The 13806-nt window shown below is 36.1% G+C and overlaps 2 protein-coding genes across 2 annotated transcripts in view; one reads left to right on the top strand and one right to left on the bottom strand.

Moving 5' to 3' along the window:
• Positions 1-6201, bottom strand: part of LOC144437342 (MTOR-associated protein MEAK7-like) — a 6338-nt gene extending 137 nt beyond the window's left edge. The window contains exons 1-10 of the mRNA XM_078126266.1: positions 6130-6201; positions 5034-5198; positions 4239-4463; positions 3788-3923; positions 3217-3270; positions 2711-2838; positions 1505-1850; positions 1044-1162; positions 337-504; positions 1-16 (exon numbers count right to left, since the gene is read on the bottom strand). The exon at positions 1-16 is cut by the window's left edge and continues 137 nt beyond it. Coding sequence (XP_077982392.1) covers positions 1-16; positions 337-504; positions 1044-1162; positions 1505-1850; positions 2711-2838; positions 3217-3270; positions 3788-3923; positions 4239-4463; positions 5034-5198; positions 6130-6201 — 1429 coding nt within the window. The remainder of the gene's footprint in view (positions 17-336; positions 505-1043; positions 1163-1504; positions 1851-2710; positions 2839-3216; positions 3271-3787; positions 3924-4238; positions 4464-5033; positions 5199-6129) is intronic.
• Positions 6202-6351: 150 nt separating this feature from the next.
• Positions 6352-13314, top strand: LOC144438218 (acyl-coenzyme A thioesterase 8-like). Its single transcript, XM_078127258.1, has 6 exons — positions 6352-6464; positions 8951-9093; positions 9722-9947; positions 10279-10448; positions 12474-12662; positions 13059-13314. Exons 1-6 carry the CDS (start codon positions 6352-6354, stop codon positions 13178-13180), a joined length of 963 nt encoding a protein of 320 aa, XP_077983384.1. The 3' UTR covers positions 13181-13314.
• Positions 13315-13806: the final 492 nt, after the last annotated feature.

Below are 13806 nucleotides of genomic sequence, written 5' to 3'. Positions count from 1 at the left end.
GCTCCTCATCCTCGTACTGTTAAGATAAAAATAAAAACTTATTATAATTCCTTCTTTCGACAGTAGATATAATCATGCGGGTTTTTAAAAATCGACTCCAGAGATCAAACAGACCAAATGTCCACTTACTGGACTGCCGCAGAAAAAGAAGTGAAAAAGCACACTACAAACACGTGATAAACGCTTATGATCCCTAAATGATATGTACTGATGGGGAAAATTCTGAGAATTTCCTTTTTTAAAAATTGGACTGATTTTTAATGAGGCGGTGTGGGGAGTAAAAACAAATACTGCACACTTTATGATGATATAAGTGGTGAGTATTATGTATCTCACCTCTGGTTTTGGTGGTGGACCGACTCCCCATACTTCAACGCTGTCGATCTTAAATTGTTCATCAAATGACATTTGTTCGTTATCGTAGGTTGACGATTTCATACAATATCCGCTACCAAAGTTGGCGTCGATCCAGAGACCAAAATATTCAAAATGTCCACCAAAGCCCTGAAAAAATAATGACAAATATTGATATATATAACCCATAAAAACTGTCACTGCTATCAAAAGCATAATTATTTGTCGTCACAGGTTTATCACTTTATTAAAAGGATAAAATTGTGACGAAAAATAATGATTTTTTCAAATATGTGCTTGAACCCCATTTTGATGATACTGTATTTTAACGTAGATCGTAGTGTAACGGAGGGAAAACAAGTTGTCTTCAAGTGCCAAAATATGTACACATATTTATAATACTCTGTGAGTTTAGTCAAAATAACATAAAACGAATCCGATACTTGATCGATTACTTGATCACAAGTCAGTGTAACATGTGTCTTTTGGGGAATATGTACTTTGTCTTAAAAGTCTAACGACCTTAAACGCGACCGACTTCTTACGTCATTCGTCATTCACAATGTGTGAGGCATTAAATTTCTAGCTTCAATTATTGTCTCTAGAGTTGGGCCTTTGGAATAATTATGTTATATGTTTTAAAATAAATAAATAAGATTATATTTTGAAAGTAACTTATAAGAACTCACAAGACCACTAGGTAACGTTGTTTTCTGCAGGTTGAAATACTGGTAGCGATTGTTGTCACCGGTGGCTTCATACACTTCCATTATAGGATTTAGAGAAAACAGAAAGTCCCTGGCGGTACCTACAAGATGGAGATGATATGAGGATATCATAAAATGAGCTATATGCTGTCTCAGGGTAACTGAACACTTCTAACGTTATTTATTAACTTTATTGCAGGATAAACGTGATTGACCAGAAGGTCAACACTCACATGTATAAAAACATAGATGCAATAATACTGACATTAAAACTACCTGTGGAAGGCGCGTTAAGAACGTTGCCGTAAAACAGGCCGTGGTTTGCGACGATGTCTACGAAGACGTAAATAGTAACCCTAGTCATTATATGTGTCTATCAGTCATGTCTTGATATCGATTTTAGTCAAATCTTGAATATAGAGAAAAGAGATGAATTATCCTACCATAAAAATGAGCTTGTGCTTCCCATGCATCTGTAGCAAATCCACCAAATATGTGGCCATCACGATCTTTGACTAAAACGATGGATGGTCCCTGGTGCACGATATTTTGTGCCATTGTATTAAAACTCTCTCCATGTAGTCGACTAGAAAACAGTAATCTCCACTCGGACTTGAGTCGCTTTGGTAGGATACTATTTAGGAACAGAATTGATGGGATATCTAGTATTGGTTGTAATTTGTGCCAACTAAAGGTTACGTCTTTACATCTTGGAACCATTGAAGCTAGCTCTTTGTAAGTATACGTCAAATCCTTATCTTTGCCAGATGCTCGCATGCTATCCAAGATCTAAAATTAAAGTAATATCAATTCAAATAAATTGACAACCATATCTCTGTGATTGCAAAGGGAATGGGTGCGTGACTAACGACGCACCGTAACGACTCTCAATCTAATTCTACGTAATACGATCCGTGGGTTGAATTATTTTATAACTTTCTTTGTGGACGTTGAAATTGTGGCAACGTTGCATTACCTGCAACTGGAACGGTGTTTTTTGTAACTGTATTGTTGGATAAACCTGGCTCACTCGTAATATTGTACACTCTGCACATTACTGAATCACCTATGGTTAAACAGATTTGTGTCGCTGTACATACAATATGATATACAATAAATCAAATTGATATTTAGCTTCACATCATTCATCCTTCAAACATTCGTTTTATGATGACCTCAGATTAACTATGTTCACAGATGTAAATCGATTTTTTGATACGTTTGTTGATTTAAATATTGAGGAAAAATTTCACTTCCTTAATGTACGATGTTCACGTCGTTTAGCTATATATGTGTATAATGCTTTTGAGAGAAGGAAAAAATATTTGTTTCGATAAATATCGCCATAGATATGTTCTTTGTACTTTTTCTGATATGACATTGTATGTAAGTTTATAGATGTTCTATTTGTTTAATTTGTTTTGAAAAAAAGTGACTTATAAGTCCGAAGGGGCTGGGCAGATGTATATCTGTATACGTATATTTATTGTAAATAATTGTAAATCTGCATGTCACTATAATAAACTACTACTACTACTACTACTACTACTACTACTACTACTACTACTACTACTACTACTACTACTACTACTACTACTACTACTACTACTACTACTACTACTACGTACATGTGAATCACCACACATTACCTTTTCCTGGTGAATGTCTAAAGCATATCGAAAGACTTCAGCTATGACACTCGGCATACGAGGTCTAACTATCAACCATGCTAGAATATCATCCAGTACGTACTTCTTAATGGGAACATCCAGTCCAGCTGAAAATAGAAGAAAACACTTTCCTTTGGTATCGTAAAATAGTTTTCAAAATACTTATATAGATCTACTGCTTTGGGTTTTGTTTGTTTGTTTGTTTGTTTGTTTGTTTGTTTGTTTGTTTGTTTGTTTGTTTGTTGAATTATCTATTTATTAGTAAAACCTACGGGATCCAACCCCATTTACAGGCTCCAAAACTAAACAAACTGCAAACGCACAGACAAAATCAAACTTTGACAAAATAAAATAAATGACGCTTCAAAACCAACACAACACAACTGTGAACAAAATAGTGCGTCTCACATTAAATGTGAATGCAGGACTTAAAGTCTTGATAGAATTCGATTATTTGGTATCAACGCATCAATATTGATACTTACCAATACTACCTCGTCTCCCACCCCCAGTCAAGTCTCCAACTGGTTGTTGCCCATCTGGAAAAAATCGTTACCAAGGGAGGTGAACGTAGTGTTAGAGCAGTAAATAAACACACATAAGCAGATCAATAACAGGGTACTACAAATTGAAATAATTAACTCTCAGGATAAGTGAACAATGTTAGTATTTTACAATAAATAGTACAATAAACAGATCAAAGGACTTCATCTTCTTCTCAATTGCTACTTGGTAAAACTTTAGACTATCTCAAAAGACATAGTTTCATATATATCATTTGTGCTTATTACCGCCATTTATAGTAATATACCGTGACGTCACTCCAAAGAAACAAACGATTTAAAGTGCATAGCTGGTAAAACTACTTTCCTGAAAAACAAAAAAAGACTAATGTCGAGCTCGCAAACATGCTCTCGTTGACATTTACATAAATTATTAAAGTTTAATATACCCATCATGCAGTAATATCACACACCAGACTCGTAATAGTAGACAGAGTTGGGTACTAACGTATATATAATCGTAGTTATCCAGTACCTGCAGTACTTGCCTTACCTTTCCAAAAAAGATCTCGTAATAGATGTTTTGCAAATCTTCGATCCGGGGAATCACTTGACGCTAAGTCCCACCCTTTGGCCTCAATGACTGGAAGGAGTTGTAACTGTACGTGCCGAACCATGTCGCTAACGAACTAAAATAAAGAACAGGGATCGTCATACAAAGATGTGGCGTTATAGTAACATGTATAACACCGTGTTTGGATATAATGACATGTCCATTTTGTATGAAAACTCTTGAGTCTTAGTATTGTTTTGGCCTCATATATGTTTAGTCATGACGCTGTCGCTGTTACCAGACTGTTTAACATGGTCACGTTCCTAATTCACGACACAGTCACTTGTGAGCTGCAAGTATACCAATGAATAACTTCACCATACCATATATAGATCTATACATACACATCTATAGTTATCACTGTATAGTATTAATGAACGTTTCTACATACCAAATACATGTCTTTTGCCGAGGCTGCATCTTTTTCATCAGATGCCAACTTCATGAGTAGGTCCGCTTGCTCGTCGAGTGTCCCCTTCAACAGGTGGGCCATGGTGATGACGAATTGCTCAAAACCAACAGTAACTCCCTTTTTACCAACGTCTTTGGGATGTAACATATCATTGTATAGCCGTTCTACGATGTCCTCATCTCCTACTTTTTCACCAATGTAAGACTTAGTAAGACCATTATTTCAAGAAAATAGAGAAATTGTCAGTTTTGGGTTCGTCAACGTTTTGTTGGTAAAAGTTTTATATTTAGGTGTATTGAACACGAGTTTGTCAACGTTTTGTTAGTAAAAGTTATATATAGTTCATTATCCTGAGCCAATTTTCATTCTCGTAAACCAGAGCTGTTATTTATTCCGCCTTACTACGAAATAACTGGTAGGGCACGTACTGGGCGGTGCCGTAAAAGAGGCTGTGGTTTACGACGATGCCAATTTTCAACAAACTAATTAACTTGGTTATATTATATAATAACTAAATGCATAAATAACATAAACACACTCCAAAGCATTTCTTGCAAAGTTATCGTGATCGAAATTATTTAAAATTATGCTGTTGGGGAGTTGGGGAGACATTGTTAAAAATCGTTAATTTTAAAAATGGAACTTGTACTTTGCACCAGTTACAAGGATAATGTTTCTTGTCAGCAAATTGACATTTATAGGGTGGTGATTTTTTTTTAGCAACCTGGGAGTCTCAACAATCCAGTCGTCAGTTACAATGTTATGATTACCTACCTGCAAACTTTGTAAATTGAATGCTTGTTTAATTTGTTGATGTCCTTTGGGATCATTCGTAGATGTTATCCTACTGAACACTCTCTGCATTTCCTTCCTTTCCTCATTTGTGAATAATTCGAAACATTTCTCAAACTCCCCATCTCTAGATTGTCCTCTGCTACTCTGTACAAATGAAAAGAATCAGTTAAAACGTTTCATCTAGAGTGAATTACGATTCCTTATATGGTTACAAGTTAAACAAAAAACAATTTAGTAAGTAGTGGTAGCTTATGCATAGACTTTGGAAAGACTTTAGGATCCAAAACGATCCCGAAACTTCGTCAAAGGGGCGTATCGCTGATAGTTCCTAAAATATATGATGGATAGATAGATAGATAGATAGATAGATAGATAGATAGATAGATAGATAGATAGATAGATAGATAGATAAATAGATAGATAGATACTAAGATAGATAGATAGATAGATAGTTAGATAGATAGATAGATAGATAGATAGATAGATACTAAGATAGATAGATAGATAGATAGATAGATAGATAGATAGATAGATAGATAGATAAATAGATAGATAGATACTAAGATAGATAGATAGATAGTTAGATAGATAGATAGATAGATAGATAGATAGATAGATACTAAGATAGATAGATAGATAGATAGATAGATAGATAGATAGATAGATACTAAGATAGATAGATAGATAGATAGATAGATAGATAGATAGATAGATAGATAGATAGATAGATAGATAGATAGATAGATAGATAGATAGATAGATAGATAGATAGATAGATAGATAGATAGATAGATAGATAGATAGATAGATAGATAGATAGATAGATAGATAGATAGATAGATAGATAGATAGATAGATAGTGGTCTATTAAAAGTCGACATGATGGAAACCACAGCAGTTTTCGTAGGATGAAAGCTTTACAATGTAATAGGAAACTTAGCATGTTTGGAGGTTTTGACAACATTCTTTTCCCATCTGTGTTCAATCAATGAATGAACGAAGTTTGTCGACCGCGAAATTCGAACCCTATAAATGATGACTAGTCGACTCTGACCCTTCGATTCTGAACGCTTACTGACTTAAGGACAAGCAACAAGATTACAAATGTAATAAACTGATAAATGGAAACAGTAAAATCAACTGGCATAAATTTTGGATAATAAATAACGACCACCCAACCAATCAGCTGTTGAGCAATGACTTCTTTACTTCTTCACTACACAAATTTACTTTTAAAATTTCCTTTATCGCTCGGAAGCTGGGGAGGCTTATAGAGTGGGGTCAAAGGTCACGTAAAATGGCAGCCCAACAACCCGTGGTGAGTCCGCCGGAAAAAGAAAATGAAAATTTGCGTAATGTATTGGTCGATACCGTACTTAACTTGGAAGAGTTGGAGTCGAATCTATATAGGTTTGTATCCTAAGTAAAAAAAATGTTGATCGTAGAGTTTGATACGAAGGAGACCGTGTTTTGGAGTTTCCCCGTTGCAACAGTTCTGTTCTCTGGTTCAGTCAACATTGATAATGTACATAGTGCAGTATCATTGCTTTAGACCACAGTCACTATCAGCAGTTGGCTGGTGCAACAGTTTTGTTGCCAGGGGTCATCGTGACCGTTGTTCACATCGGTACTATTAGCGTTATACATCAGAATTCAGATATATATTGTATATAGCGATGCAGTCACACTTTTATCTTGGAGTAAAGCATGGAAGTATAACCCAGTGGGTTAGTAAGTCAGTATTACTCCAAGCTTTTATCTAGTTGAGAATGTTCGTTCCAAATGATATTTAGTAAGTAGTATAGTTAGTTATGGACTAACTGCAATAATTGTAGCGTCTTGCTGCGGTTTTGAGTGTTTTTTCGTCTGTTTTTGTGCCTTTTCTCGTTCCGACGTTTAACCCGAATCAAACATTGGAACGAAAAAAGGCACAAAAACAGACGAAAAAGCCCTCAAAATCACAGCAAACCCTACAATTATTGCAGCTATTGACGAGTAATTGTTACATCACTCTACACTACACTGACAACTTAATACACCTGTAACGTTAGCGGTCGAGTGTAGTGATACGATCCGAGTAACCCACTGCCAATCAAGGCGGCCGATGACCCCTGAACCAGAGAACTTATTATTTTGTACACATTTGACATGTGCTACACATTCGCATGTATGCAGTCTACTTCATTTGAATAAATTTACAGGATTGGTTTGTCATTCCCCCATCAGTGTACACCTGTAAGTCTTGCTAGCAAAGCCAATTAACTGAAATAGGGACCCCAGGAATGTGATTATCAAAACTATTTATGGTGCTTAGCTGTATATAGAAGGTCAACCTGGTTAAAGTTTACCTAAGAGTCGGGGAAAGGATGTAGAAATCACACAGCAGCAGATTTAATACACTGTGAAATCATATGAAATCATGAATGGAAAATATGCAGTTATGTTATGAAAAATAAATTGTATTATTTCAGAAAATAAAACTTATCTATATAAATAAATGGGAAAGTGATGAAAAATTAGAAATCTTTTTGATGATGTTATTAGTGTGAGGGTATGATTCAGACATATCTGATAATGTTCATGGTTGATATTCATCACATATCAATATTTGTTATTTTAACATCTGTTGTTTTAGAATCCATCTTTCAAATGATATAATTTTGATTATGAAACGTTCATAATACTCACCCTTGCCAAACCACAAGTCAGGAAGGTTTTCCAGCGTCCCATATTAGATGGTTTATAGTCCCTGAATTTGTAGACAACGTCAGACCACTGTTACTGCCTCACTACTTACATACTGCATGCCACACACACAAGCTAATGATGGTGTGGATATGTTTAGACTCAACTTTAATCACACAGGAAGGAGATGTTTATCACATTTCATCATTGCTTTAACCTCTTGCATTCATTGAAAACACTTATTTGTTGCCCTGAGTCTGTGTCAGCTGAACGAAATTGCTGAGTTTCTGGCATAAAAATCTACAAGGCAGAAGAACTTGCTGTGTGTTTAGCATAAACAATATAACAAAATTGCAAAGCATAAAAACTATTTCTGGCATAAATATTACCATTACAAAATTACAAGGCAGAAGAACTGTCCATATTTTTGTACATACATAAAATGACCAAATACATGTAGTAGATTCTCTTTGTTTCTGATTGTATGGTGTTTGACTGTAGAGTCAATAACACATAGAAGTGTTTGTGTTATTGTGTGTTATTACTGAAATGATAATAACAGCAAAATTATCGGCTAGAGGAATTCCCTAGATTGCTAATTGCTGGCATAAATTTGACATCAAAATAACAAAAGTTATCTGAAAGATTTTAAGATCTTCATTATATATTTTTTAAATATATTTTTATTCATTTATTCTTTGCATGATACATGCCTAGTATATTGTTTGCAATCTTGTTTATGAGATGAATGTACTGAATAAATTTATTTTCATGTCAGATGTTTTGATCTCAAAGGATAGAGTAAGGAATGAAGTGTATGTGTTCAGAACTTTACTTATGATTTATATGAATTTCAGAATTTGTTGTCACAACTTTGTAACTCTTGGTGATACAAATTAATGTTTCGTGACATAATTATTTCTTATGTATTTGGTGTTTCAGAAAAATCGTTCCAACTGAATTTTAATTTTAACCAATCTTTATTGCATAACAACATGTAGCAAGCATGGTAAAGCATACAAAAATAACATACAGAAATAAAATGAATACAATACAGTCATTTAATCATGACATTTAATATGCAAAATGTGATGCAAAACTTACACTAACCAAACTACTATACTAACCAATTATAGCAAAATTTCTGTCAGAATTCTACAAGACTTCTACACGATTCATTTTTCTGAGTTATACTGATTTATATTTTACAGGAGTAGTAACCATTGGAAACCAATGGGAAATGCACGGCGATTATTTGGTGGTCAAGTTGTTGGGCAGGCTCTTGTAGCTGCTGGTAAAACTGTACCTCCAGAGTTTCATGTACATTCATTACATGCCTACTTTGTCAAAGGAGGTGAGGTCAAAGGTCATATTTGCAGGCCTACAAGTACTTGTATATAGTACACAATGCTAGGACATTTGTATTTGATCCAGTATTCAAATTACATTATGACTTGTTAGGAAAGGAGATTATTCATAGGCCTCAGATTATTGCACTGGATATATGCAAGGCCTTGTATTAGGTGATATTTGATGACAAGCATCTCTCCATATCATTCAGATAAATGATTTTTTGGTTTCAAGATGCTTACATTGTTATGTTTGTGTATTACATTTGAAATAATATTCACATCATAAAATGATGGAAAGACATGTTGACCTCTTTAATTGATCTAAATGATTTTATAGAACAAAGACTAAACACCATCACAGAGATAGAAGGATGCAGTGATACCCAATTATGAGCAAGACTACTTGAATCAAATAATTGCTCATTCCAAAATTGTGGTTTTGATGTTAATATTTCAAATTTTTCACTAGCCAGAGAACAGTATTTTAGTCATTCACATTAGATTATGTCCATTTTTGGGGTGAGATCATTGGTGGACTGAAGTTTAGGGTTGGGCTTTAATTTTAGATTCTGTGAAGAATCACTGTTGCATATGCGATATAGCCAGTACAGTTACTTCATTTTTTCACAGGGCAACCCAAGAAATCCATTATTTACCAAGTTGAGAGAACACGTGATGGTGGAAGCTATGCAACTAGATCAGTACAAGCTAGACAGTTTGGAGAGGCTGTACTAACAATGCAGGCATCATTCCATATACAAGAATTCTCTAAGTTCCATCACCAACATATAATGCCAGATGTACCTCCACCTGAAGATCTTTTAAATCAAACAGAAATGACAAAAAAACATTTCAAGTAAGAAAATAATCACATCAATGATTTTATATTTTTCTAATATTATTTTTCATTTTTTCTAAACGAAAACCTTCAATTTGACTTCAGCAGTTTATGTTTGATGACATTGTTTTTTGAACTCAACTGTAGAGCATAGGACAGGAGACGTAAGGATGAAAGAGATTTACGCTTTTCAAGGTCTGAGGTTCTAAATTGATCACAAAAGTACTGATGTTGTTAAAACCTAAACATGTATATTCATTTGACCAAAAACTGCACTGTTAAAATGTTTTGGTGTGTTCATTATTAGAATGAAAGAAAGAATGTAAATACATGTGTGTAAAACTTGCAGGAAACTCCCAGAGAGTGTGCAAAACTACATCCGCGAACACCAAGCTGTAGAGATACCGATAGAGATCAAACCAGTTATACCTCAAGTTCCTGTATTTATAGCAAAACATACCATGAAGGATACCGATGAACCTAAGATTATTCTGTGGATTAAAGCTAGAGGAACTATAGGTAAGAGACCTAGGGGAACTATAGGTAAGAGACCTAGGGGAACTATAGGTAAGAGACCTAGGGGAACTATAGGTAAGATACCTAGGGGAACTATAGGTAAGAGACCTAGGGGAACTATAGGTAAGATACCTAGGGGAACTATAGGTAAGAGACCCGGGGGAACTATAGGTAAGATACCTAGTGGAACTATAGGTAAGATACCTAGGGGAACTATAGGTAAGATACCTAGGGGAACTATAGGTAAGAGACCCAGGGGAACTATAGGTAAGAGACCCAGGGGAACTATAGGTAAGAGACCTAGGGGAACTATAGGTTAGATACCTAGGGGAACTATAGGTAAGATACCTAGGGGAACTATAGGTAAGAGACCCAGGTGAACTATAGGTAAGAGACCTAGGGGAACTATAGCCAAGAGAGGTAGGGGAACTATAGGTAAGAGACCCAGGGAACTATAGGTAAGAGACCTAGGGGAACTATAGGTATGAGACCTAGGGGAACTATAGCCAAGAGAGGTAGGGGAACTATAGGTAAGAGACCCGAGGGAACTATAGGTAAGAGACCTAGGGGAACTATAGGTTAGATACCTAGGGGAACTATAGATAAGAGACCCAGGGGAACTATAGGTAATATACCTAGGAGAACTATAGGTATGAGACCTAGGGGAACTATAGCCAAGAGAGGTAGGGGAACTATAGGTAAGAGACCCGAGGGAACTATAGGTAAGATACCTAGGGGAACAATAGGTAAGATACCTAGGGGAATTATAGGTAAGAGACCCAGGGGAACTATAGGTAAGAGGCCTAGGGGAACTATAGGTATGAGACCTAGGGGAACTATAGCCAAGAGAGGTAGGGGAACTATAGGTAAGAGACCCGAGGGAACTATAGGTAAGATACCTAGGGGAACTATAGGTAAGATACCTAGGGGAATTATAGGTAAGAGACCCAGGGGAACTATAGGTAAGATACCTAGGGGAACTATAGGTAAGATACCTAGGGGAACTATAGGTAAGAGACCTAGGGGAACTATAGGTAAGAGACCTAGGGGAACTATAGGTAAGAGACCTAGGGGAACTATAGGTAAGAGACCCAGGTGAACTATAGGCAAGAGACCTAGGGGAACTATAGGTAAGAGACCTAGGGGAACTATAGGTATGAGACCTAGGGGAGCTATAGGTATAAAGGGAACTATAGGTATGAAGGGGTAGGGGAACTATAGCCAAGAGAGGTAGGGGAACTATAGGTAAGAGACCCAGGGGAACTATAGGTAAGAGACCCAGGGGAACTATAGGTAAGAGACTCAGGGGAACTATAGGTAAGAGACCTAGAGGAACTATAGGTATAAAGGGGTAGGGGAACTATAGCCAAGAGAGGTAGGGGAACTATAGGCAAGAAAGGTAGGAGAACTATAGGTAAGAGACCCAAGGGAACTATAGGTAAGAGACCCAAGGGAACTATAGGTAAGAGACCTAGGGGAACTATAGGTAAGAGACCTAGGGGAACTATAGGTAAGAGGCCAAGGGGAACTATAGGTAAGAGACCCAGGTGAACTATAGGTAAGAGACCCAGGGAACTATAGGTAAGAGACCCAGGGGAACTATAGGTAAGAGACCCAGGGGAACTATAGGTAAGAGACCCAGGGGAACTATAGGTAAGAGACTCAGGGGAACTATAGGTAAGAGACCTAGAGGAACTATAGGTATAAAGGGGTAGGGGAACTATAGCCAAGAGAGGTAGGGGAACTATAGGTAAGAGACCTAGGGGAACTATAGGTAAGAGACCCAGGGGAACTATAGGTAAGAGACCCAAGGGAACTATAGGTAAGAGTCCCAGGGGAACTATAGGTATAAGGGAACTATAGGCAAGAGAGATAGGGGAACTATAGGCAAGAGCTATTTGTTGCCATAAAGCCAGTATTGTGATTGGCTTTGTTGCAGTAAATTCATGTTTGTAATTCTAGAAGTTATCAAATGCTGGCATGTAGTATGTATTCACAACTTACCTTACTATCCTGATTGTATTGCAGGAAATGATGAACTCATCAATCGCTGTATTGCTGCCTATTTTTCTGATTTAATGTTAGCCTCTGCATCACGTATATCAAAACCTAGTATTGAAGCTACAATGATCACTTCACTAGATCATGCCATGTGGTTCCATGCTCCATTCCGTAGTGATGAATGGATGTTGTACGAGTGTGAAAGTCCCCGTTCAGGTAAGAGTTCAATAACACATACTAGATATACAAGGATGATATCTCAATTTATTGCTTGCCTGAGGGCAGATGCTGAAGACCGACCGTATGCGTAATATTGATGATGCCCTAGCTGAAGGCAACAGAATCAATTGTGTCTGTTGCTATGGACAGTTGTGTTACTTTTGTATGGTCATTTGCTTGTTTGCCCTTACTATTGTTATCTTTGCCAAAAACACTGGTGATTCTGTTGTCTTCACCATTTTTGGTGTCTCTTGTTCACCATAAATACTTAACTTCTTTGCACAAGTGTACACAACGATGAATTTGTCTGTCTTGTGGAAACCATTTCATAACTTTCAAACTCCTGACCAAGTACAGAATACATTTTCATACCAATGTTTTCTCATATTGCAGGGGGAGGGCGAGGTTTTAATCTTGGACGGTTGTGGAAACAAGATGGTACCCTCGCTGTCTCAGTTGCTCAGGAAAGTGTCCTTAGAAGTGAGGCCAGACCACCAAGGGAAAGTAAACTATAAACAACAAATGGTGCAGATGGTGGACATGGTTTTAGTCATTGTTGGATGTTGAAACAAAATGGCAACCTTATGGTCTGACTTTTACTTAAAAAATGTATTTTTATTTTTACTAGAAGTAAATTCAGACTACTACAAAGGGAAAGTAAATTTAAACAAGAAAGAAAACTATTATTAAGAAAGTGAACTATAAATAAGAAAGAATAAAATAAAAAAAACATTCAATTTTGAAAATAGTAAATGTTGTACAATAATCAAAGTTCTATATGAATGTCTGTAAAAATAAACCCTCATTATTCATTTCACCAAAGTTTACAATCCATAGCAGGGAGATTAACTCTGTATTTTTCAATTACTTATTACAAAACACTGTCTTACATTTGAGAAAGACAGTTATCTCACATTCAGTATTTCTTGCTATGTTATTCAATGGAGAATATGTACATCAAACTCGTGCAATAATTTTCTGTATTTGGTTTTGATATTCTCTCGATATCTTTATTTTTGAGTTCACTATCAATTTATGTGGTTATGTGATTTGAATGATGTTTCCATGCCTCTACATGGTGTATATGATAAAACCTTTATTGGATAAATTTACATCAAATTGTAAACATGCCATCTAACTA

The sequence above is a fragment of the Glandiceps talaboti genome, chromosome 7 (assembly GCF_964340395.1).
Source record: "Glandiceps talaboti chromosome 7, keGlaTala1.1, whole genome shotgun sequence".
Taxonomy (NCBI): Eukaryota; Metazoa; Hemichordata; class Enteropneusta; family Spengelidae; genus Glandiceps; species Glandiceps talaboti.
Note: the sequence above shows the minus strand (reverse complement) of the source record. Positions and strands in the feature narration are given on the sequence as shown.

Excerpts from the sequence above, each read along its gene's own strand:
- LOC144438218 (XM_078127258.1), top strand. The coding sequence starts at position 6,352 with ATGGCAGCCCAACAACCCGTGGTGAGTCCGCCGGAAAAAGAAAATGAA. Across the intron at positions 9,948-10,278 it reads ATGACAAAAAAACATTTCAA|GAAACTCCCAGAGAGTGTGC; the intron begins GTAAGAAAATAA and ends TAAAACTTGCAG. Across the intron at positions 10,449-12,473 it reads TAAAGCTAGAGGAACTATAG|GAAATGATGAACTCATCAAT; the intron begins GTAAGAGACCTA and ends ATTGTATTGCAG.